We start from the raw sequence: 25,436 nt of genomic DNA, 5'->3' as shown, positions 1-25,436 counted from the left end.
CAGAGAAACCAACCAAACAAAAAACTATAAATGTACATTTTAAAAATTAACTCCAATGATTTACAAAAGAAGAAAAATATGGCTTCCTAACACAAGATAAAATTCTTATTTTTATCTCTTGAAAATATAATTATGAGCTGGGAGAGTAGCTCAGCAGTAGAAAATTCAATCCTGTACATATCACGCACACACACGCACATATGTACACACACACGCGCAAACTACATATCTTCGTTTATTAATGATATCTTCATTTATTAATATGTGTACCTGTTTTACTAACAAGTATTATGAGGAATATTAAAAAAGAAATTTTTAAGTGTGTGGGACAAAGAAGTTGGCTATTCTCTAATGCGTGAAGTTGACCGGCACTATCGATAGGTAGGTGGATAGACAGAGATACACAAATATACCTTTCATTTCATGTATATCTGATGCATATATCAGAAAAGAACTTTTATTTATTTATTTATTTTTGGTTTTTCGAGACAGGGTTTCTCTGTGTTTTTGGAGGCTGTCCTGGAACTCACTTTGTAGACCAGGCTGGCCTCGAACTCACAGAGATCCGCCTGCCTCTGCCTCCCGAGTGCTGGGATTAAAGGCGTGCGCCACCAACGCCCGGCCAGAAAAGAACTTTTAAATGGTTGCTGTTGTATAGAAATAGTTTCTGAGGAGAGTAGCTTAAGTAGATCATGGTAAGCATCATGACAGATGACCTCAAGGATTGATAGACGCAGTAATTTGAATAAAACTTGAAGGAATTACTGAGTGGGGAGAACATCTACTCTCAAAAGATGCTATGCCTTTGCTGGTAAGTTGTTGACAGGGAACGTTGTAGAATTGGAGATTTCCATAAAGTTGTTGACAGGGAACGTTGCAGAATTGGAGATTTCCATAAAGTTGTTGACAGGGAACGTTGCAGAATTGGAGATTTCCATAAAGCAACGGGTTTGTGGGCATCTGGCAAAAGACGGCAGAGTGGGAAATGAGGACAGCTATAGGACGGTCACGTGAGGGACTTGGCGGTGGTGGGCGTGTTCTTTGTCTGCTCTGTGTCAGCGTCTGTGTCCCTTGTGGTAACGGACTATAGTGGCATAAGACGGTCCCTCAGAGCTAGGTAAGGGGTACATGGATGCACTCTGAGTAATTTCTCATACTTGTGTGTGCGTCATTTCCCCAAGTTTAAAATTCAATGGAAAAGTTTTAAAACAAGCAAAAGTATAACATAACAGGTCCCATTTCTACAGAGCTCCAGTGTTCTGTACATGATGGTGAGGTACATTTGGCAGAGGCTGCAGCTCTCCTAGCTAGTACACTGTAGCCCGTGATCATTGGCAGATTATGTCCTAACAATAAGCCGCAAGTCTAAAGTTTTATCTGTAAAAGAAAGGTATTTCCCCCAAGAACACTATGTCCTATCCAAAAAAAAAAAAAGTGTTTTGATTGCTCCTGTATGAAATGATTTTCCCTTTATTGTATAATCCCTTTCCCACATTGGTCGTGTCTTGTAGCTGACAGTTCAGGTAAGGAGATGCTTCACTAGAAATGCTATCTTATTGGCAAACAAAAGTCTCTCAAAATACAGTTTCCCAGGAAAGGGGTATGATGAGTACAGGATTTAGATTTGGGGTAGCGGTGGGCAAGGGAGGAACACTGGGCAGGCTTTGCATCTGATGTTTTCAGATCGCGAGTTTTGCTGTCATGGACTGTGTGTACTGTTAGGATTCTTTCAAAGGTTAAGTGAACTCACTTAGGGCACAAAAGCCAAGGTCTAGCTGTCATTCACATTTCCAGCTTTATCTGACTCTAAAACTGGCATTCCTTACTCCTGCTGTCTTACACTCTTGCCCAGTGCTTGAGTATCTTTCTCTGTGCTCAAATATCTTATCCTCTGGAGTGGAAGTCAATCAGAAAATACATGCAAGCATGCATACGTACATACATACATACATACATACATACATACATACATACATAGGTAAGCGAGCATACTCTGTTGTTTATTTTTTCTGGGGATTGAACCTAGAGCCTTTAGCATGTGCTATACAAACAATCTCTTGATATATCCCAAGCCCTGCATTTACCTTCATTTATTAACGATATGTGTACATATTTTACTAGCAAGTATTATGCGGAATGTTTTAAAAAGAAAATGTAAGTGTGTGGGACATATAAATAGAAGTCGAATGTTCTCTAAAGCCTGAGATGACTGATACTCAGTATTCAGTACTCAGGCTGTGCTTCCCGAGATGGAGGCTGGGTATTCATCAGTACCTGGGCTATTATTGAGATGTGCGTTCCTGGATTTGCCTTTGACTCAGTCAGTAGGCTCTTTGGGACCAAAGCCCGGGAACCTGCATTCCTTGTCTCTCTACACCTCTCTACAGTTTGAGAGCCACTAAATCATCTCTTCACTGTACTTTTCTGAGTGGTCCCACTTGGAAGTCCATGTTTTTAATAATTGTCTGTCTTCTGCGCCGTTTCTTTAAGTTTGCCATTAAAATAACTTTTTAAAAGAAATATGTGGCATTCTTTAGTTATATTTTCGCATAATTACATTTGTCTCTTGAGAGGAACTGTTACTTATCTTAAAATTTATTACCAGCTTCTCAGTGGGCGAGGTTTTTCAGGTACCACATGACATTCGGAAAACTAAGTTACCTTTAATGTAAGCCCGAATCATCTAGCGTGTGCTCTCAGATGTGTATGATGCCATTGGTGACTTTCCGTGTGGGTACACGTAGGGTGTAGGCTTTAATCTGAGATACAGCCATCACTGGTGAAGATTTATTTTTCAGTCTGCAGCGATGAAGACGCGTGCCGCCGGCCGGCCGTGGGTACTAAGTGTGGTTTCTGCTCTCTCTGCCGCAGGTGCTGATAGTCTGCAGCACGGGCTTGGCTGGGATCATGCTGCTCAACTACCAGCAGGATTACACAGTGTGGGTGCTGCCTCTGATCATCGTCTGCCTCTTCGCTTTCCTAGTCGCTCACTGCTTCCTGTCCATTTACGAAATGGTAGTGGACGTATTATTCTTGTGTTTTGCCATTGATACGAAATACAATGACGGGAGCCCTGGCCGCGAGTTCTATATGGATAAAGTACTGATGGTAAGGACTTCAATGCCCTCCGAGGCTTCGGGGATCAAACAAAAACAAGCGGTAACTGTGTTTGCGGAACACAGTGTGGTTGACTCCCGCAGAGTAATTCAGTATGAAAGTTGTAGAACTCAGTCACAAGTGGAGTTTGTCTTGGAACAGTTGGGGTTGGGTCTCCCTGGTACAGAAGAGGCCATTCAGATCCAGCTATTGGAAGAGAACTCATTAAGAGTTCTAGACATCCACAGTCCCATCCTGTCTGCCACTCTCTGCGCTACAGATTTGAAAGGACTTTTAATCCGAGTGTCCTCTCCTGGAGTAGCGTTTTCAGATCCGGCTTGCCTTTCTCCAGTAAGCACTTATGCAGGGGTGTTACCATTGGCCCTAGCTAAAGCCCGTCATGCTACATCCCACAGGCCAGATTGAAGGCATTCATACTAAAGCTGTCAGAGTGTTTTGTGCTGACTCTTTTCATAAGCATGTTGGGCCCAGATTCGTCCATACATCCCCTGAAGTTCCTCCATATCAGAAATTCAACTGAGCTTTGAAGCAGTTTGAAAATGCTCTCAAAAGGCTTTAAGGGATTGGAGAGTGGCTCTGAGCACTTGCTCAGGCAGGTCAGGGGTCAGTTCCCAACCTGCATGACCTGACCTTCTGTCACTTGTGTTCCAGGGGATCCCACACCCCCTTCTGGCTTCCTTGGACACTGCACACATACAGTGCGCATGTGTACTGGCACTCACCCAAACACATGCAACTTTTCAAAATGCAAATAACTTAAACATTGCTTTAAATACAGTTTTATCATTGTTAAATTATATCAAACTGAAGATACAGCGACACACTGTAGCAGTGAGCCATTTTGTGGGTAAGGCAACCACTGATGGAAAGAGATACCTTTCTTTCCTTCAGTAGTGAAAACTTGAACTGACCTGGCTGATACCGATTGTCTCTGACCGACAGCACTGTCAACTAAATCCTGAATGCTTTCCTGAGTCCTGAGTGAATTTTGTCTGGTTGTTTCCATGTAGAACTGTGTAAAAAGAGGCTTTTTCCTTGTGAGAGAAGCCTTCCTGCCAGCCTGGTTCTAGAGCCGCATCAGTCCCAAATAAACACACAGGAGGCTATATTAATTATGAAGCTGTTGGCCTTGCTTGTTTCTTACTGGCTAGCTCTGACTTAAGTAATTACCCCATAATTGTTAATCTAAGTATTTCTCTTACTGGAGAATAGTTCCGGACTTCCTACCCCATGGCGTCACATCTTGACTCTCTGTGTTTCTCCTTCCCAGAGTCCTCCTGGACTCCTAGTCCCCCCTATCTAGATTCCCTATTGGCCAGACAGTGCTTTATTGACAAATGCACAGGACTTCCCCAACAGAACTGTGTCTGTATTTCAGTCTCTTGTGACTAGAGCCGTCCAGGGGGAGGCCTCTGCTGGTGAAGTTTTTTGTCTCGCCCCCCAGTCTCCCTGGTGTTGGGACTGGAGGTGGAGGCCATGCTCTCACAGAAATAGTTTTCTTCCTCTGTTTTCCTCTGTACGAGAGGAAAAGTGGTCTCCAGGCTTTGATAGGGCAGCCCACGGGGAATGTTCCTACTCTGACCACGGTTCTGGTTGATGATGTCCATCTCTCTGCCTAATGGAGGAATATCCAGAGCCGGAAATAGCAGGATGCCTGTGATAGGAGCTTTCCTGTGCTTTGGTGTGTGTGTGGGGGGGGTGCTACCTTTTAAAGTATTTCATCCTTACTAGAGCTACCTTCTAGGACTTTGTTACTTGTAGAAGCTGATGAGTAGGGTGTGGGTTGGTGCATGTCTGTAATCCCAGGCTGCTGCAGGAGACTGACCATGAGTTTATAAAGCCAGCCTGGGCCAATATAGTGAGTGGCAGGCCTGCCAGGGCTACATAGTGTGAAACGTTGTCTAAAAATCACACACATACACACACTCCAGAAGCTTTTGAGACCAACTGGTTTTGGCTCATTTAACCTTCATATTGGGAAAAAGGAGAAAAAGAAAAGATATTCTAAGTGTGGAGAGACAAGCTCTTGAAACCATTGGTTAGAACTAACATTATCTCTTGGAGCCATAGTGGGAATGTCAGAATGGGACTTTTACATCTGGGTGTCGCAGTCTGTCCTGACAAATCTAGCAACTTGCTTGTTAACTCAAACGTACTGTTTACCACACTAAGGTTGTGTCAGTAAAAGTCACCCACTGACTGAAACCGAAAAGATCTCCAAGTTAACGCTGCGTGGTCCATATCTTGCAGGAGTTTGTGGAAAACAGTAGGAAAGCAATGAAAGAAGCCGGTAAGGGAGGCGCCGCGGATGCCAGAGAGCTAAAGCCGATGGTAGGTGGAGACGAGGAGGCAGCCGCCCTCCACGAGTTCCCCTTTCACTTCTTCCCTCTCTCTGTCCTCACTGACTGCACGTCCTCTGGAGAAGCGTTTGTTGTCTGTGTCACGCAGGACGTGCTGCTCTTTCTCTTTGTCTGCTTACCCATCACTTGGATGGCAGAGCTCCTGTCACAGCTGAGACTGCCATCTGTGAAAAGTGAGCTGAAAGGAACAGCGCCCCCTGCCAGGCTCGGAGAGCTGGGGGAGCGCCCCGCCTCCAAGTCACAGTGGCTTCTCTAGTTTTCCTGCTGTGCAAGGGCAGCTTTCTTCCCACTGGACACTGGGGGTGTGTCTGAAGGAGCAGCTCATGTTTATCGTTTTGCAAGGTGACCGTGACAGTTCCTTTCAGCTTGCTAAAGTTCATACCCCTCCTTTAAAAACAAAAACAAAAAAACAACGTTGTTCTGTTTACATTGCTGTCTTTACCTCTTTGCCGACTTTTCTGTTGCTCAGATTGTACTTTCTTTGCTGTTGTTTCTACTTGTTTGTTTATTTGGTTTGGTTTTGAGTTATTTTTGCCCGCAACCAAGACGATTTCCATCAATAATAGCCACATTTCATGTTGGTAAGACAGACTACTCTTCTCTTTGTAAAAGGAATCAGTTGCTCCAGTCAGTCGCAGGTGATAGATTTAGGTAGATGACTAATACTTAGGTAGCTAGACAGACAGACAGACGACAGACAAATGGTGCAGATTGATGTATGGATGAATGGATGGATACATAGATGAGATGATAGATCAATACACAGAAAAATGGGCTTTTATTTGGGGGAGAAAGGTGACTAAATCAGTTTAGCATCCCCTGAGTTGTTTCTTTGTAGATGTTCTCCTGTAATGTAGTAGCGCATGTCTCAAACCTATGCTACACTAGTCTGATTAGAATGATGCCACCAACCCAATAGTGACATGAAGAAATGTCACTTATACTGCCTGGTTGTACTCATTGTTTAGGAAATAAAGAATCCAAACCTAAAACTTTAAAGGAATACATATAAGAAAACTGTAAAGATGCTAGCTTGCTTCTCCCTCCTTTGTGGTAGTTGAAATATCCATTAAATAAATCTTCAGTAGTAATCATTTTAAGAAAGGTAGAAATATTTGAAGTTGAAGACCAGCCAATTTGGCCATGGACTTGGCATGTCTTTCCATTACGATTCTTAGTAAGTAGTAAATGAATTGTGGTAGACCAGAATACAAGTATCCCTTCCCTACCAGAAACCCTAATTTATAGACACTCATCCTAAGAGAGCTGCCGGAGTCACATCGCATGCTGTTAGAAGCCCCTTTTCTGTTTCTCGGTATCTCCAGTTTTCAGCTGTGGCCCGTGCCCCAAGCAGTGTACGAAGACCCTCATTCAGGCTCCGCCTTTGCTTTATGCTGTTCGTTGGTTCATTTCCTACAAACCCTGTCCCAAACACATCCCTTGTGTGCATTGTCCTTCTGGCATGTTGGTCACTGCAGCATTTGGCCCCCTCCCCCCAGAGTACCACTGCACGTGGTTAGGAAGTCCCTCCAGCCCCGAAGCAGCGGAGAACGTGAGAGGCTAGCCCTGCCTCTTAAGCAGGCCATTAAACAACTCTTCTCATGCCCAGTAAACATGGTCAGGGTTGGCTCCTGCTGTCCCCCAGTCCCCGTGTCATCACGAACTATCTGCCGCCTTCACCACTGAAGCAAGGGAACCATAGAAAGTGAACCGCCCCGTTCTGGTTTGCTGTGTGAGTCTTCAGGTGAAACTCTACTGTAGCCTCCCTCCCGTCTGTTTTGTAATGTGCATAGCAGCAACCGCTGCTGCTTGGCTCCCTCCGTGTGGGCCTTCCTCATTTAGATTTTTTTTTAATCCTGTAAAAATATTTAGGAAAATGAGGTTTTCAGATTATCCGCTTGATAGAGGACTAAATAAGAAACTGCCACTTTTCTTCTTGAACTATTTAAGAGAGCCTCGCTAGTTTTAAAAACTTTTTAAGATTCATGAGGTCTCTCTCCGATTCTTAGAAGTATTAGCTGCATGTAACGAAGTGTTCGGAGATCTGGCTGGCTGTTTACTTTCGTACAAGGGTAAGATTTCAGAGGGGAAACCCGAGCTCTCTGGGGGTGTGGGCTGGGGTAGTAGAGCAGTAGACTACGTGTGTCTCACTGGTGACCCTAAGGAAGTATGACCTGCAGTATCCCTCCACCTTAGGTTCAAGAGAGGAGCCTCCACCTTTTTTCCCTGTTGCTGTTGTGACCATGTGTGTATGCTAACATCATTCATATCTGCTTTCGTTGGTAATTTTCTAAGATTATACTTTGTATGGCTTTGTTTTCTAGGCTTCGGGAACAAGTTCTGCTTGAACGTAGCCGACGGTTATGGACCCCACTGACATTCCAAAACAATATATACACATAACTATGTATTTGTGTGTGTGGGTGTGTGTATATATGTATATGTATGTGTGTATATATATGTATATGTATATATACACACACACACATAATCAGCCAAAATCAGAGAAAAGGAACAGGGATTTAATACCTTTTTTATGCTTATTTTTGTCAAACATGTACTCCTTTCATACGGGTGGCTTTTACAAGGCAACTTCCGTCACTTAATGTTTTCAATTGTAATTGTCTTAATGGAAATGTTAGATTCATATCTGATTAACATTTTTAATAACTAGGGGAAATTTTAACTTTAGTTACTTAATCTAGGTAAAATTATTGTACCAAATTCTTGTGTAAGTTTTTGCAGGGATGATTTCCCTGGTGTATGTTTTAAAATCAGTGTCTTATTTTACTGATGCATAGGTCCTGGTGTGCCAGACTAGGCGTGTGCGTTCAGATAAATAAGAGATTTCTCCAATCTGTTTCCCCCAATCAAAGAAGCCATGTCATTTTACTTTCAGAAGCATACAAGTGGGCCCACTTATGGGAAATTTCATAACAGCTCATACATTTGTCAGCCGACATTCAAAAGTAACCAACTCCTCAGGTATTTGTAGTTTACCCTAATGCTTCTATAGAAGAACGTAGGAAACTAGGGAAAGGAAGGGGTAGATAATCTTTATTATGCAAACTTTCTTCTGGTGTTTTTGTCTCTTTCCTGTTTGACTTTTAGTAGCATCCACCACACATCCATGTGCCTGGTTTTAAAGGGAGCTGGGGCACCCAGCAAGTTTAGCCTTTACATTTCTGTGTATTGATTTCAGCATAGGTAATTCTAGGAGGCAGAAAAGAGGGAAACACAAAGCACGAAGCCCTGAGAAACCCAGTGCTTTGCTCTTGCTTCAGAGGAGCTTAGGGTTCGACGGCTGTCTGTCCACATGCTCACTGTAAAATCTGGGCTCACTGGGAGGTGCTCCACTCCTGGGCCATCCAGTGAGTGTCCAGAGTCCTACAATGTATAACTGAAGAATTGGTTCGTGTTCATCCTCAAGTGTGAATGTTCTTTATGTTTGGGGGGAACGTTTGGGGTTTTTTGTTTTGCTGGATTTTTTTTTCATTCCTAAAGCTTACCAGATATGAATGGCTAATATTCCATTGTTCTGCTTATTGTAATGGTGAATGCTTTAAGAAAAAAAGTGTAATTTGCTAAGAATAATTCATGATCTGTTTATGCGATAACTCCTTTTTGTTACAATTTTTTTAAAAAAAGCTATTTTTGTTAATGTAAAGTAAATATTTCAGAGCAAATTTTTTAAACTTATTGCACTAAATACAGGCTCTGTAAAAAAAAAAGCCTCAGCATTTATCATTCCATGGAAGAAAAATCTTTTGAAAGAAGGCGTTGTCTGTCGGAACTAGACAGTGAGTCAGAGTGGTATTAGGAATTGCATACAGTGTCCCAAGGGCCCCATAAGCAGCTGCCTGCTAATGTGCTTCCTTCTAAAGGGTTGGACCTTTAAATTGCTGCAAAAGGTAAATTGCATTTTCTTTTTAAAAGTACTGGTGTTCTTTAATCTAACTAGGCTAAATTTTGCTACATGCCTTGGTTTCTTTTCAAAGCTCATGAATATTTCTGAACCTTCAGAGTATTTGCAATAAGAGTCTAGATTCAAATGACAACAAACCACACATACACACAAGAGTTCATGTCTAGGCAGGATCCGGGAAACCAGTGTTGAGAGCATAGCCGTTGTGAAATAATAATTGGCCAGAAATTACCATCTAACATCTAGTGTTGCCAACTAGTGTCGCTGTACTTTGATAGCATTTGAAACGGAATTTAATTATGTAACTAACAACTGTCCTACTGGGTGAGAGAGAAAAATAAGAATACCATGTGACTTGTAGCCACCCAGATTTCGGAACATTCAGAAACATTGGGAACTAAACTTAGAATGGGCAGAAGCCTGGAAGATGGGTCTCACACCGGAAGACATGCCAGGAGCTAGCCGTTTTAGGAGGTGTCCCTCCAGAGTGACATGATGATGGACTTGAACTTGGGAATCAGGTTCTACTCACTTGGACATCCCTGCATCATGGACCCTTGCCGCCCCTGTTCCATGCGCTCGCAATTCCAGCTACTGGAAACCACCAAGAATGCTTTCTAATTGTCATTTGCAACTAGAACTGTAATCGGAAAGAAAATTTGTATTTTTGTATAACTTGGTCGTGTGCCATTTTATATAACAGGTCCTGTTTTACAAATAAATTTTGTTTTACTAACATTGTGTTTAGAAATTATGATCTATGTGTAACCATGTCATTTTGAGTTCAATTAATTTCCAGGCTGCTTCCCCCAAGTACATTTGTGTGCCATGTAGTTATGTGCAAATATGCGTATCTGTTACACGGGTGCACACAGAGAGATATTCGATGTATGGAATATCACTCTGCCTTGAGCCCCATCCTTTGATTAATTTTAGAAAGCCTGGCAGAGGCTTTTTAGCAATACTGAAGTGTTCTGCTTGGGTGCACCCCCCTCACCCCACCCCCCACCCCTCACCCCACCCCCACCCCTCACCCCCCACCCCTGCTGCCTCTTTCATTCACCTGCAAGCCATTCTCCCGGCTATGGGCTGCCTTATCACCATTCCCTCACCGCTTCCATGCTCTGCCCAAGTGAGAAGAATAGACCAAGAGCAAAAATGACCGGTGAAGTGTGGACACCTGGATAACTTTACAAACCATTTTGTTCTGTGTTGTGACTTCCTCCTTTTCCTGTGATGGTTTTTCAGTGCCACATCTTGGAGTCCTGTCTCTGGAGTTACACTGGGGGGGGGTGTCTTCTTTTAAAAATGGTAGCGGCGTCCCCAGTGCCAAATGATCTCTGCCACCAGGTACTCAAGGACCTGATGCATGGCTTAGAGCTTTCTGGACTCCTGCCTTTAGAGTGAGTTGTCTGTCACGTAATGAGGGAGGAAAGGGGTTGAGTTTATTTCAGTGTGAATCCACGAGCCCCATCTTCCACAAGAGGCTTACTAGTGCAATAGTAATAAGTCACTAACACTGAGCAAGGGCACTGAGATTGTATAATCCCTGCATGGATGAGCAGAGCTCAACACACACTGTTCCTGGAAACCATTTGATGCAGTGGTTAGTGTTTAGGATTCAAGTTTTCATCCTAGCCTCAGATAATAAAGTTCTAGCTCCATGCCACTTAAGTAGCTCACCTGGATCGGTTCTCAGTCTTCCCTAGTGGAGGTACTTAATGAGTGTATTTAAAAATTACGCTTGAAATTGTTTTTTTTCTTTAATAGAGATGCCATTTTACTCTTAGTTTTTCCTTCTTTCCTTTATTTTTTTTACTTCTTCTTCTTTCAGTGAAAGGCATTAAGCTTCTAATTATAACCTCTGCCCAATCCCATGAACCATGATATCTGCCTTCTGAATGCATTCTGAAGATTCCACTCTGGTCATAGTCCTGGGCTAATCTAAGTGTGAATCGTAAATAACCTCTCGCTCTTACAACAGTACAGGCAATGTGTACTCCAGGTATCCGCAAGTGCCACCACCCCACCCCATGCCACCTCCGGGCCTCAGATGTCCCAACCATGCACAGTCACTGCTACTCAGTGCTCTTTCAGGACTCCCTTGACATTCAGGGCATCGCTGTGAAACCAGCTCCAAGCCCAGAGCTGCTGGCAACTTGAACATTTTCTTTTACTGTTTATTTTTGGCTTCTTGTTTGAACTGGGGTTTCGGGTAGCCTTGTTGCAATTTCTGAGAGGTTTCCTTCCAAAGGGTCTTAGGAGCTTTCATCTTTTAATAAGTAGGTTCTAGGTTCAGGGTATGGTTCAGTGACCAGAGCGGTTGTTTAGAACTCACGAGGCCCTGCTGCACCCTTCTCCCCTAAAATATCAATAAGTCACCTCAATATTGCTTTGCTACGGCTGCTTGGAAGGCAGACAGACACCTGGAGGCTCATCAGTGCCCCCAATGCAGTTAATCTGAATTCCTTTCATGCATCCCGTCTGACAGACAGGAGTGCTTGCTACAGTTAGAATGTGCTCTGTGAATATATATCAGAGAATTATGGGATCCTAAGTTAATGCACGAAGCAGAGGGTTGTGTGTTCTATATTCATGGCATAGAATGCCTTTTGCTTTAAATGCATATTCATGTAGCTGTGTATATTCTGGAATTCATGTTAGCCCTTTTGAAAAGTAGGCATTGTTCATATACAGTGGCTGCTTGCAGAATTAACTTGCTTCATTTAGTGCCATATGGCCCAGTTTTTGCAAAAAAACAAAACAAAACAAAAAAAAACAGGATCTTTGAGTATGTCAAGAAAAAGAAAAGTCTAAAGTTAGCCAACTTAAAAACAAAATGAAACTTCACTATATTTTATATATAGTGAAAAGTTGAGATAACACACTTTTCCCTTTGGAATTTCATAAACTTAGCCAAATCTTACATTCCATATTTTAAGAGGACAATTTCAATTCAAAATCTGAAACTTTGAAAATATCTTTCTTACAGAAAACCTCAATGCGCAACTTTGAAATGTGTGACTTTCTGTGGAAACCCTTTCTTTTCTTTTCCATAGAACTGCTGTGTTCTTTCTTCCTCCTCATTTTGATTCCTTATGTGTAACAATAGACCAACCATTGAGTTTCTTTATTGCATGAACAATTGCTGCTTTTGTAAATTGCAAATATAGGATTTAAGTTTGATGTTTTCTAGGGGGACATGAATTTATTCAAAAGTTAGAAAATGGTTAGTGACCCAAATATTACACTGCTCTTCAGTTTTTATACTCAGTTTACAGCTTAAATGATTTCTTTTCCAGATCAGAAAGCTCAGAAAAAAATCAAGCATTTATTCATAATCTAATCGAGATCTAGTTGATTATGAAGACACTGGTTCATTTATGCATGTTCCAGATGTTTCTCATTTTATTTGCTGGTCTCTAAATTTAGTATTTGAAATTCAAAAGCAGATTTGAGTGACCATAGGGTCCCTTTGTACTTGTGGAAGCTATGAACTGCCTCCCAGATATACCCCACTGCTCATCTAAAATGTTCCTACAAGTGGTTAGAGCTCCCACTGCCTATCCATGGGAATGATGCTAACAGCCTCTGAGCTGAATCAGTTTTATAACTGAAAACAGTATATGCTTTACTTCCAAGTTTGGAAAATGAAACCACACAAGTCTGAATGGGCAACATTAAATCATCACACCACCAAAATTTTCCACCTTGGGAGTATGAGGTGGGGTATGTCCTGGGGGAATTTTTGGCAATGAACCAAATTTCCAGTGGGGTAGGGTGCACCCTCAAACAGATGAAAAGAGAATCCTTGTAATTACCCCTCTACCTAAACACTTACCTATTGTGATGTAACTCAGATGGGTCATCATGCCGCCTGGTGTGAATATATATATTAAAATACATCTGCCAACAGCAAGAAAAACATGATGATGATAATGAGCTAACTGAAATTGATTTAACCATGATGCTGGGAGTAGAAGTTCAACCCCACCCTCAGTCCACCCAACACACACACACACACACACACACACACACACACACACACACACACACACACACACACCAGGGAGGTGTTGTCTGTCTTGACCACTCTGCTGCTGGGTCCTGCCTCCATTTTGCATGCCCACTGCTTCATGCTTTCAGGAAGCCTGAGGAGTCCTTTGCTTCCTCTCCAGGAGGGCACGTTAGGCCCTTAAAAAGCGGGCAGATGTTTATTAGAGGTTTGACCCGCGTGGATCCCAGTCCCCAGTCAGATGTTAAGCCACTATGTACAATAGTGACATAACTGGCAGTCCAGTGAAGAAATAGCAAGCGTCAGCTCTGCCCCCAAATCCTTAAGGCTGGCATGAACCTTCCGCTGCTGTAAATTTGTATAGTGAGTGGGAAAGCCCCGACTTTAGGAGCTTTCTCGGTTCATTTATTTGTCATAGAAGAATTTGACTTAAAGGGAACCTCCTGACCTTTTTCTTTGAATTTACCCACGCGTCCTGCTGGTTAGGAACCTCATCTGTGCTAGTTGTTGCTGGAGAAATAGATTTTATATCTATAAATAGAAATAAACTGAGGGAAGATTTGGGGAACACGTGCAGAGTTAGAAGGGGTTCATTCCACGGACGACTCCATCAGCCTCTAAAAATTGTGACGACCCTCTTCGTTTACCATGTGGTTATCAGGTCAGGCCTCCTTGCCCCAGAAATTGTATTGGAAGTATATAATACATAGCAATGTGGAGGCTGGAGGTTTGGAGCCAGGGACTATGAACTACCAGTCTCCCTGGCCTCTGGGTTCTGGTACTCCGCTCCGCACTCCTTCTTGAATTTCCTAAGTTTTAATCTCCGAGGACGATCGCAGGACAAAGTCAGCTCTCTCTGTGTTGCCCTGTCACTGCCCTTGATGGATGCCTTCTGAGGGGAGTGCCCCTGTGTGAGCACTGACCTCCCGACGAGGAGACGCATCAGTGTGACGGTCTCTGTATTTCTGAGCACTTGGTGTGCTTCCTCTAGATCTTCCGTCTAATTAAGTCCGTTCGGGTAGGCTGTTAGCTGGCTAGACTACAGGGCATGGGGGAGAACACAGCTGACTGGCGGGCAAGAGCAGGGGGCCATGAAGGCGTGCGTCTTAACAAAATGACTGTGGCTCTGGAGGAAACAACCAAAGACAAAGCCCGCCTTTTGCGGACCTAACGGTCAGACTATCTGCACTCTCTGGCCCCGCCTTCCTGAGCTTGAGTTTAGGCTAGAGCTCCTAGAATAAAAAGACAACCAGGTTTTGAGGTCCGGACAGTACAATAGGGTCCTGCTATTGTCCCCTCAAGCAGTCTTACATCCAGTGTCAGGCCTAGCCATTGTCCTGGGTGGTGAGAACATAAAACTACAGTCTTAATGCATTTTTGTCCTTTTTTTTTTGCCATTTGTATTTATTTTCAGAGTGATGAAATCAGTTTTTGTGTCACATCTTGAGTCTTTTCATTAAAAATAGAAGAACACAGTCAAGCCTTCCACGGACTCTGTAGTTTGGGGTCACCCACCTTTGTGCTACCCTGGGTTCTTACTATGGCATTGCTACTCTATGCATGTGAGGAAACAAACATGTAGGTGCTTAAATGTGTCCCACAGATGCACTCGTGGCCTGGTATTTTGGGCTGTCCTGACTCACACAGCGCAGACTTTCCACACGGAGGGAGCGCCATGCTCTCCCAGGTCTCTTTTAAGAACTATGTATATTAAGCAATTCACTTTCTGGAGCAATCCACTCTTGTAGGCAGAGGAACTGCCTAGAGCTCTGAACGGGATGACATTCCATCTGGCTTCAGAGTTAATGAGCTTATTTGAAATGGAGCTTTGAAATGTTTTACTTGTGCAGAAATACGAACTAGAAAAAAAAAGTGCTGGTCTAATGCTGTTTTCTCTGTATGGTTTCAGTTGCCAGAATTATAATGAAAACTGTATTTTAGTCTAACAAATGTATAGAATTTTTTATGTAACAAATAAAGTTTTATAGGAAAGAATGTCACTGTCTACTGTGTCCTAACCCTTTCTCCACTCCCATGGCGTAGTAGCTGATAGGAAGAGTAGTCCTCGCTTGAGGTCAGGTTCTGGCTTTGAGAGTGGCAGAGAACTTCCCTGCGGCTCCTCGCTGTCTGGGCTCGATCCCAGGGTCTTGGACTGTGAAGTATTAAACGTACTCAGATGTGTTTCTAGAGCTCAGAGTTCATCTACTGCCCAGCCAGGCTTCGTTGCTGGCATCTGAGTGGCCATGTGGCTCCGAAACTGATGGTTACAACCGAGTTCAGTCCGTGTGGAAGAGAGAGGCCCCCGAGTGGGACCTTCACCATGGAAAGTATTGGTTTCCCAGGGGCAGGGGTGCAGGTGCCCAGAGCCTCCATGTGCAGAGAGTTAGCAGGCGTGAGCAATTGAGGCCGGCCCCCCTTGAAGAAGCAGCTGTGCCCCTTATAAATGGTAAAAGATCAAGTTTGTTCAAACCAACCATTTTTAGTGATGCTAGGGACTCAGGAAGGGATAGGTTTCCTAAGTGGAGGATCTGTGGCAAGACCAGTAAGTCTCTCCTTGTTTCATAAGTTGGGATTTTTTTCCTGAGGCCTGAGTTTCATTCAGAGTGATGCCTAGATAGCACTGCTGAGTGTACCAGGCTGCTAAAAGGAGCTGCTAACAGCATTTGTGAAGCGTCTTCAGATACTGCAGGTGGTTGAGAGGCTGAAGAACTTACCAGTCTAGACTCTAGGGGCTTTGGCCTGGTTCTGATGCAGAATTACATCCCTTCTCCTATATAATCCTCCTAATGATTAAGGAGCTTTTACTGCTCTCTGTACTGATGGTCATGGAAAGTACTCCCAGTAATAGAACCCCAAACTTCAGAAAACACAGGGAAATTCAAGCTCTTTGGCACATGTCGCTTAATGACAGGAATCCATTCTGGAAAAAACAATGCACCTTTAGGCAATGTCATTGTAGTGTAAACATCTTAGAATGTGTCTGTGCAAACTTAGATGGATACAGCCTCCCTGGGTAAAATGGTCTTAGAGGAGACCGCCTTCATAAATGCAGCCAATCACTGGCCAGAATATCATGACTGTACTCACACAGCCCGGCTTCGTGCACACGTAGTGATTGAACTCTGAGCTGATGAGCTACATGTACAGCTCTGAGCTCTCGCTGAGGCTGAGCAGTTCAAAGGAAGCCAGTGTCCTATGCGACTCCTTGGCAGGTGCCTTTTGTTGGGTGCTGTGGGAGTAACCCTTGCACAGGACTGCCCCTCTTCGTGCTATTATTCTAGAGGTGACACACATGGCAGTGAGGGCCTTTTATTTGACGCCATGCTTCATTTGTTGTCCGGATTCTAAGAAACATAATTTTAGGGTTTCACATACTACGTTGAATTTAGGATCCTGGAAAAAAGAGGTTCTGGTTGTCAAAGCATCATGTTACATCACCAAATATTTAATAGAGATCTTAAAGTTCTTGAGATCCTGTCAAGACCCTCAGCCAGGCCTGTCAGCCCAGAGCAGTGACAGCTCAGAGAAATGGGGGCTTCTGGTTCCGTGACCTCACTCTGGGAGACAGGATGCTCGGGCTATGCAGTCTGTTACCTTCTCCATGGCCCATGAAAGATTCTTGCAGCTTACAACAAAGTAATTTTAACCAAAATCCTCCCCCCCCCAAAAAAAAACCAACCAGGGACAAGTGAAACATAAAGGAAAATTGTTAAGAAACTTAGGGCTGGGCATAAGACTAAACTCATTTTTTTTCTTTTCTTGCTATTTTTTTTCATTCCCAGCAAATAGAAAAAGTCAATACAGGGACATATATTTCTAAATGTTAAGTGAAAGTTACAGTTACCTAGAAGGTGAATAGTTAAGACTGGGCAGAACAGGCTGTCAGTGTCATGGAAAAAATAGTAGATTAGAATAACATTCACAGTGTAGTCAGAAAAAAGCAAAAGGGGAAGGAATCTTTACAGTATCACTCAACTTGATTCAAATAAATATTTATGCATTTTAAAGGTATAGTAGATGTTTTATTGATTGTGTTGACATTGATAGTTGATAGGTTAATTGAAACTTGTTAAGATAAAACATTGTTCCAATGATTTTTAAAATTTTTGATACATAAATAGTCATAGCCAATGTTTGGTGTTTTTTATTTTTTCTTAGACAAGGTCTCATTATGTAGTATCGACTGGCCTCAAACCTAAGTGATGAAATTACAGATGTGACACATGGTTATTGACTAATCTTTGACCAAGGTCTATTAATTTTGTGATTCTTGAATTCCTCTAAAGTTGTCTGCTGGCCGATTTGGGATTAATTAACAGTAGTGGATAGTGTCACCCCCAAAGAGTAAACGTGAAATGCTGAGCTTTAAAAAGGATCAAGAGTTTACCAACTATGGTTGCAAATGTTTTTATAGTTTACTTCCAGGGTTCGTATATCTCATATCCATGAATATTATTTTCAGCGATTTACCTTTATTGACTCTTTCCCAGGCATTTAGTTTTTCAAAGCATCAGTTGTCATAAAACAGCTTTTGCCATGCTTTTGTTGGTTCTCAATAGAGCAACTTCCTCACCTGGCATCACATAAATCAACAAACATTCCTGACTTCTGCCAAGCCCCGCCCACTACTGCTATAACCTGACTCTGTCTCCAGGAACTTGGAGCATCCTGTAATTATTAGCCAGACTATTCTACAAAAGGCCAGATAATGTCAGGTGATCTGGCAAGATGGATAAATGGAAGTCATTGCATTAAAATGATAATTATTCTTGTGTTAAAATGATAATTAAGCTCTGTGTTAGGAGCTTATGCGTAATTTCCATTTGGTTGCTTTTTGTTTTCTTTGTTTATCTGTGTACATAAAATATTCCTGTTTTTTTAATATGAAGAAATCATGTTATATTAAAAAATAAAAGGCCAGGTAAAGCTAATAGAATAATAGTAACTAATCTAGTGGACTAGAAGAGAACTTTCCCAAACAAATCCTAGGACTGGTAAGACTTTAATAGAAGATAAACATATACACTATTTAAATGGAGGAGGGGATTTTAAATAAATGACATTAAGGACCATTGGCTCTCAGTTTGAAAACAAATCTTAGTCAACTCATAGACCTTTTGGTAATTAGGCAAGGGCAGAGTCAAGAACACTAGTCGGGAGGATTTAATAAAGTTAGAAGGCTTAGAAAAATTATAAAAAAGATAAGCTGTGAGATTCATATCCCATTGGTGGAAAACATGGTAGTAAGGCCCATTCTAGATACTCTCCGGAACATGTCTACCTGAGTTTGTCCAGTGTGGTAACCACTTCTGAGGCCAGGCAGAGGCAGAGGGGTCTCAGCCCAGTGGGGGCTGAAGCCAGCAAAGGAGTTACAATGAGAAGTAGGGGTAGGAAGTACCAGGAAAAGTGCTGAGCCATCAGGGTGAGTAGGAATTACCCAAATGATGGGAGGGAAGGACCAATAAAACTAGCCTAGTATGACCTGGGATGGAGAAAGCAGTCACCTAGACAACCATGGCAACAGGAGGAGGAAAGGTCTTTCTGGGGATGTCCAGATCAAAGAATTTGCAGATACGTGACTAAGATCACTTGTGTGCTCCAGCCTGAGCTGAGTTGTAGGGAGCCTATGACAGGTTCGAATGGCCCATGTGTGTGGAGCCTGGAAAGAGGACAAATGTAGGAGCAGACAAGGATTTGAAGGAGCCAGAGCAAGGTCCTCAGGAGCTTGGGGCAAGCAGAGGACAACACTGGGAAATCCAGAAGGCATGGTGGCTGATGTGAACTTTATCCATCCCTCATTTACATACATACGTACAAACATACATACATACATATGATGGGTGTATGCATATGTAGACTAGAATCCACACCATACATTCCTCCTCTCCATATTTTTGGGACAGGGGCTCTTAACATGGAGGCCTACCCTCAGGGTGATGTGTGCCACTTCTTTTGTGGGGGAGCTGGTGACAGATAACTAAATTCATTCAAGCTCTGGTTTTCTAATTCACTGGCTATTGGAAATGTCTGCCTCTTCTGCTCAAGGCCCTGTTGTAAAACCTTTGTAACATACAGAAAGAGCAAGTTAGAGAAAAGTTGCAGGTCTTTAAGCTGGGAAGGGTTTTTCCCATTGGCTGATGGCCGAACCTCGTTTTTTTGTTTGTTTGTTTGTTTTTGTTTTTTTGTTTTGTTTTTTTGAGACAGGGTTTCTCTGTGGCTTCGGAGGCTGTCCTGGAACTCACTTGGTAGTCCAGGCTGGTCTTGAACTCACAGAGATCCGCCTGCCTCTGCCTCCCGAGTGCTGGGATTAAAGGCATGCGCCACCAATGCCTGGCCTTGGACGAACCTCTTTAATCTCTGGTTTTCAGCTGGGAGTTCCCAAGCTACCCTGATTTAGGTGGCTGCAGAGAGACACGCCTGCTTTGTTCTCCTGCTTGTCCCCTTAAATGTCTGATTATTTCTAGGTTAACTGGGAATAATTAACTTTTAGTGCATACATATTTACATACTTATGCTTTTTTTCCAAGAAGGAATCCTTAAAGGAAGATTATTAAAATAAAATAAATAAATAAAAGCAAAAGGCAGTCAGGAGTAACAAATACCCCAAACCCTGGAGTGAATATGTCACAGTACACTGAGACGGTAAATGCATTGAACTTCCTAGCAATGTAAAAAGAAAAGGAACACACTACTATTGTAGAATGTTTTGTGGCAGAAGAGTAACATGGTGACTGATTAGATGTGTACTGTATCAATCCCTCATGTACATACATACGTACATACATACATACATGCATACATGCATGCATACATATATGGTGTGTGTGTGTGTGTGTGTGTGTGTGTGTGTGTGTAAGAGGTAATATGTCTGGGGCTCTCTTGTCATGAGACTGGAGGAGTCAAAAGAGGGCGGGTGTCAAAGGTCTGGTGGACAGTTCCAAGAGACTTGATTTTATGATGAAGAAAGTGGGGACTCTGTGAGCAAGGGGGTGCCCGGCACTTGAATTTGGGTGTGGGGGAATCTCTCTCTGTAGGGAGTATAGAGTGTGATGATCTTCCCAGTTAGGAAAACCAGTGAAGAGCCTCTTTGTAATATGTCAAGTGAGCAAAGATGAAATCTCTAGCTTGGATCCCAGCAACAGAAGGAGGGTACCAGGATATGTTTAGGATGAATGAAATGTGAAGTCAGTGGAACTGGGTGTTCAAAAAGGGTCCATGGTGGGAGTCAGGAATGAATCTCTAGATCCTGATTTCCATGGAAGAGAAAGGGCCGTGGTAAGATGTTTGCATTAGTTAGAGACAAGATGAAATACTGCAATTGAAACATCTGGATTCATCTTCAGTCTTCCAATCCAATTACAGGTTACTCTTTCTTCCTGTGCCTTAGTTTCTATGCCTATACTAGGAAATATGTTCAGCCCAGGTGGTAGGATTATTTTAACAGCAAATGTAGCTGTGGACAGGAATACACTTCAAAACCAGTTACAACAGAATTGGTATCTCCTGATACTGAAGAGTCAGTGTGGTATAAAGGAGAGAGAAAGGGTTTGGGGGTCATAGGTGTGGGATTGAATTTCTTTCTGCTGCTTATATAAGCTGTGTAATCTATGGAAGCTAGGAAGTCTTTCAGAGGTCCTGTGTCTTCCTTTGTAAAATGAGAATAATGTCTTACAGGGATCTTTATAAAGTTTGGTGGCATTTTTTTCATTCTCTCGATCATTACCTAACACATATTCAGCATCTCTACTGTCTATTATGAACAGAAAACAGAGCTGAACAAAGCAAGCTAGACAATCTGTATAGAAAAGCTAATGGTGCGAGGTCACTGAAATGGCAAAGTAGGAAATTCAAAGCCTCCCTGCTTCCGAAGGAATGAATAGGTTGGCAAGAACTCTTAAATCAACTTTTGCCAGATTCCGGAAACTTAACGATAGTAGCAATAATAAATCATAACTTAGAAGCAGGAGAATGCTAAGTGAAGAAATTTCAATAAAATAAATTTAATTAAATTTTAATAAAAACACACTGAGACATTTTAGCTTACCAGCCTAGCTTACCACTCACTAGCTCGGTGGCAGCTGAGGGTGTGGCCTGGGTGCCCAGAGTGGCCTGCCGGGGTAACAGTGACCAGTGTGGCTCTTGTTCTCAAAAGCATTGCTTTGAGTGGTGTGGAGGCTGTCTGAGGGAGCAGCTCCAAGGCCTCTGTTTCACCTTCCTTACACACTTCTCAAGTCTGAGGTAACGCGGCTGCAGTGATCTCTGCCAAAGGCACGTAGAGCGGATGTTCCCAAAGAAGTGTGTGAAAGTCTACTTGGGGGTCTGGTAACACACACGGGCAAGAAAGAGCCAGCTGGGAAACCTGGAAAGAAGAGTCTAGAGCTGGGCGTGGACTGGAGAAGAAAATTTTACACAGATGCCTTGGTCTAGGTCAATGGTTCTCAGCCTTCCTGATGCGGTGGACTTTTTAATGCAGTTCCTCATGTTGTGGTAACCCCGAAGCATAAAATTATTATCATTGCTACTTCACAGCTGTAATGTTGCCACTGTTAGGAGTTGCAATATAAACATTTGGGTTTTCTGGTGGTCTTAGGTGACCCCTGTGAAAGGGTCATTTGGCCCCCAAAGGGGTCATGTCTCATAATTTGAGAACCGCTGGTATAGGTACAGAAAACACAAGGGGAGGGGGAACGAAAGAGAAGGAAAAACCTGAGAAGCCCTTGAGTAGCTACCTCTGGGTGACTTTCAGGGTGCAAGCAGGAAGTGGACGCTAAAACGAGCAGGAAACAGCCCTGCTGAGCCTTAGGAAATGGGTCTGCAGGCAAGGAAATGTTTCAGGAGGTGTAAGAGGTCGAGGATTGAAAGAATCTATCACAACGACAGCCGAGTAGGGATTTCAGTAACCACAGACCAAATTTTAGGTTGAATACCACCTTTACCAACAAAAAAATAGTTTAGAGACGTCATTAAATAAATAATTGCACCCCGCAACAAGCAACAATTGAAAAATAGTAGTAAATAAACCTGTGGAGAACTGGAAACACAGCTCAGTTAGAAGAAACCCTGGGGGTGATATCCAATACTGCATAAAAACAGGTTGGTTATACTGGCCATTAATACCAGAACTCAGGGAAGGGGTGGGAATGAAATCTGGAGAATCATTTTTCACTCCCCCTTACCTTCTCTTTCTCCTCCCTCGCCTCATTAAAATACTCCTACTGCTATATCTCTCCCTTTTTTAATGACCCACTGAGCTTAGTTAAAGTTGAACATTAGCACGGGGTTATTTCCTGGACCAGTGGCAACTTACCAGTGGTTATACCACTAAAGAGATGCTATCCCTCTCCCCAGTAACCATCAGTTGCCAGCACCTCCTAGGGAGCGTTGGAGTCTCATGAGCCCTTCCCCAGTCCATGATGAAATGTGGGCAAGCTCGGTCTTGTACTGGTTTTGCACAGGTCACTATAGTTCCTGTGAAGTCATGAGTGCAATGGTCATATCGCCCAGAAAACATTTCACCACAACGCACTTCCTCATCCTCTGGTACTTAGAGTCTTTCCATCTTCTCTCACACAATGTTCCCTGCACTCACTCTCTGTCTCTGTCTCTCTCTGTCTCTGTCTCTATCTCTGTCTCTGTCTCTCTCTGTCTGTGTGTGTGTGTGTGTGTTTGTGATATAGAGATCCCATTTAGAGCCAAACACTTAACAGCCACTTATTTTCATCCCTTTTACTAGTTATGAGTCTGCATTAACCACTAACCACTGCAGACGGAAGCTTGTCTGACCCAGGCTGAGAGCGGCACTAATCCGTGGGTTCAAACAAACACACAGATAAAATAATTTTCTCTTTGAATACACATGAAAGAATGCAGTACTGGGGGATTGAGAGACACATAAAAATATGTATGTATATATGTATGTATGTATGTATGTATGAAAAATGCCCTTACTCATGAGTGATTATTCTGAATGCGAATGGATAGAACTTTCTAGTTAAAAGTCAGAGTTAGAGAGATGTGTTAAAAAGAGCATGACATCACTACATGACATCTCCAAAGGGCTCAGTTTATATCCAGGGTGCGTTAATTTGATTGAAAGCAGAAGGCTGAAAAACTACAACCAAAGGCAAGCTGGGTATAGCAACACTAGGCAAGCAAGTATTAAGACAAAAATAGATGTTATTAGAGAAGAGTACTTAATGATAAAATGTATGAGCTCTTGATAACATGCAACAGTGATAAATGCATACACTTGATAAGAGAACCCCAAATCCATGCAGCAAGACTAGGGAGATAGCTCATTCAGTAAAGTACTTGCTGTACAAACAGAAGGACCCGAGTTCAATCCCCAATTTCCACACAACAAGCCAGATGTGATAGCATGTACTTATGCTACCAGTACTGGGGAGGCAGAGGCAGTTACAAGTCAGTGAGAGAATCTGTCTCAAGAAACAAGGTGGAAAGTGCCAGAGGAACACTTTCAAGGTTGACATCTGGTCTCCACATACATGTGCACATATATAACTGTGCGCACGCGTGTGTATGCAAATGCACGCATGCACACATACACATACACAGTTCAAGAAACAGAAACTGGCAGAGGTAAAGGAAGAAGCCGGAGAGTCAACACAAGCAGGTGGGACTTCATTCCTCCATTTTCAGTGTGGACAAACACTAGACCAGCAAGGAAATGGAGGCGTTAGTAGCATAAAACAACCAGCTAACGTGTGTGTCTGTACCATGTCCCAGTGCACCGTGCTGTTCTCAGCAGGACCAGGCACACTCTCTAAAACCATAAAATAGTCATAAAAGGTAACAGTAAACTGCAAAAGATTTCATTATATAACGTATGCTCAAAAGGAATGAAATTTGAAATCATTATAAGTGATTACAAATGAACCACACACTCCTGAATGTCCATTTAAAACACAAGGGAAATGAGAAAATGTTCAGAGATAAAGAAAGTGATACAATGCGCTTAAACTAATGAAAGGACCCCTAAGTCAGTACATGCAGGGAACATAAAGCTACATTGAAGAAAAGATGTCGAAACATCAATCTTAATTGCCACCTTCTATGAACAAAGTAAATCCAAAGCAGACAAAGAAAGAAAATAAATAAAGGTTAGAGTGGAAATCAATGAAAGGAACTAAGCAAACCAAAGAACAAAATGGCAGCTCTCTTGAAAAGACTAAAACAAAGTTGCCTAACAGACTTTTAAATGGATTGACCAGGAAGAATTAACATTGGTAGTTTTTCAACTCTTTCAAAGTACAGAAGAGGAACACATGCTTTGATAAGAAAGTCAAAGACACTGCAAGAAAAAAAAATCTATAGATCATTATCCCTTGCGAATGTAGACAGAGACATTCCCAGTAATAAGCAAATGAAGTCCACTGGCAGACGCAAAGACCTCTGGGCTAAGTAAGCCAATAAGATTCATCCAGGAAAATGCATCGGTGAGCAATGCAGACTCGTAAGGCAGAAGATTACACACCACGGCCACCTCTGTGGGTGCAGAGAAGGCCATTGATGGAGTTTACAGCCTCTCCCATGACTGAAAAAGAAACCTTCAACAAACTGGGAATGGAAGGGGACTTCCTCAGCCTGTTGCAGGATATTTATGAAAACAAACAAACAAAAAAAAACAGATAAAAGAAAACATCATAGCTAATGATGAAAGTCTAAATGATCCCTCCAGATCAAGAAGACAAAGGAATGCCATTTCTATTCAGTATTGTACAACTGAGGATTCTTTACAGGAAAATTGGATAAGGAAAATAAGTCCTAAAGAATTCATACATGGGCTGGAGAGATAGCTCAGAGGTTAAGAGCACTGACTGCCCTTCCAAAGGTCCTGAGTTCAATTCCCAGCAGCCACATGGTGACTCACAACCATCTATAATGAGATCTGGTGCCCTCTTCTAGACTGTAGACATACACACAGGCAGAATGCTGTGCATAATAAATAAATAAATAGATCTTTAAAAAGAAAAAGAATTCATACACAACTTAAAATTGA

The 25,436-nt window shown here is 42.5% G+C and overlaps 1 protein-coding gene across 4 annotated transcripts in view; it reads left to right on the top strand.

Annotated features, from left to right (window-relative positions):
* The window catches only part of Slc44a1 (solute carrier family 44 member 1), a 167,879-nt gene that overhangs the window by 111,205 nt on the left and 31,238 nt on the right, over nt 1-25,436 (top strand). For 2 of the 4 annotated variants that reach the window (XM_040738309.1, XM_040738294.1), the window contains exons 14-16: nt 2,872-3,108; nt 5,368-5,448; nt 7,802-10,138. In XM_040738309.1, coding sequence (XP_040594243.1) covers nt 2,872-3,108; nt 5,368-5,448; nt 7,802-7,825 — 342 coding nt within the window. In that variant the 3' untranslated portion in view covers nt 7,826-10,138. Of the gene's footprint in view, nt 1-2,871; nt 3,109-5,367; nt 5,449-7,486; nt 7,511-7,801; nt 10,139-25,436 lie in introns of those variants that run through there. The other 2 variants (XM_040738304.1, XM_040738298.1) reach the window with 2 other exon arrangements.

Source organism: Mesocricetus auratus, unplaced genomic scaffold, assembly GCF_017639785.1.
Source record: "Mesocricetus auratus isolate SY011 unplaced genomic scaffold, BCM_Maur_2.0 Super-Scaffold_6730, whole genome shotgun sequence".
NCBI lineage: Eukaryota > Metazoa > Chordata > Mammalia > Rodentia > Cricetidae > Mesocricetus > Mesocricetus auratus.
This window is presented reverse-complemented; position numbering and strand designations above follow the sequence as displayed.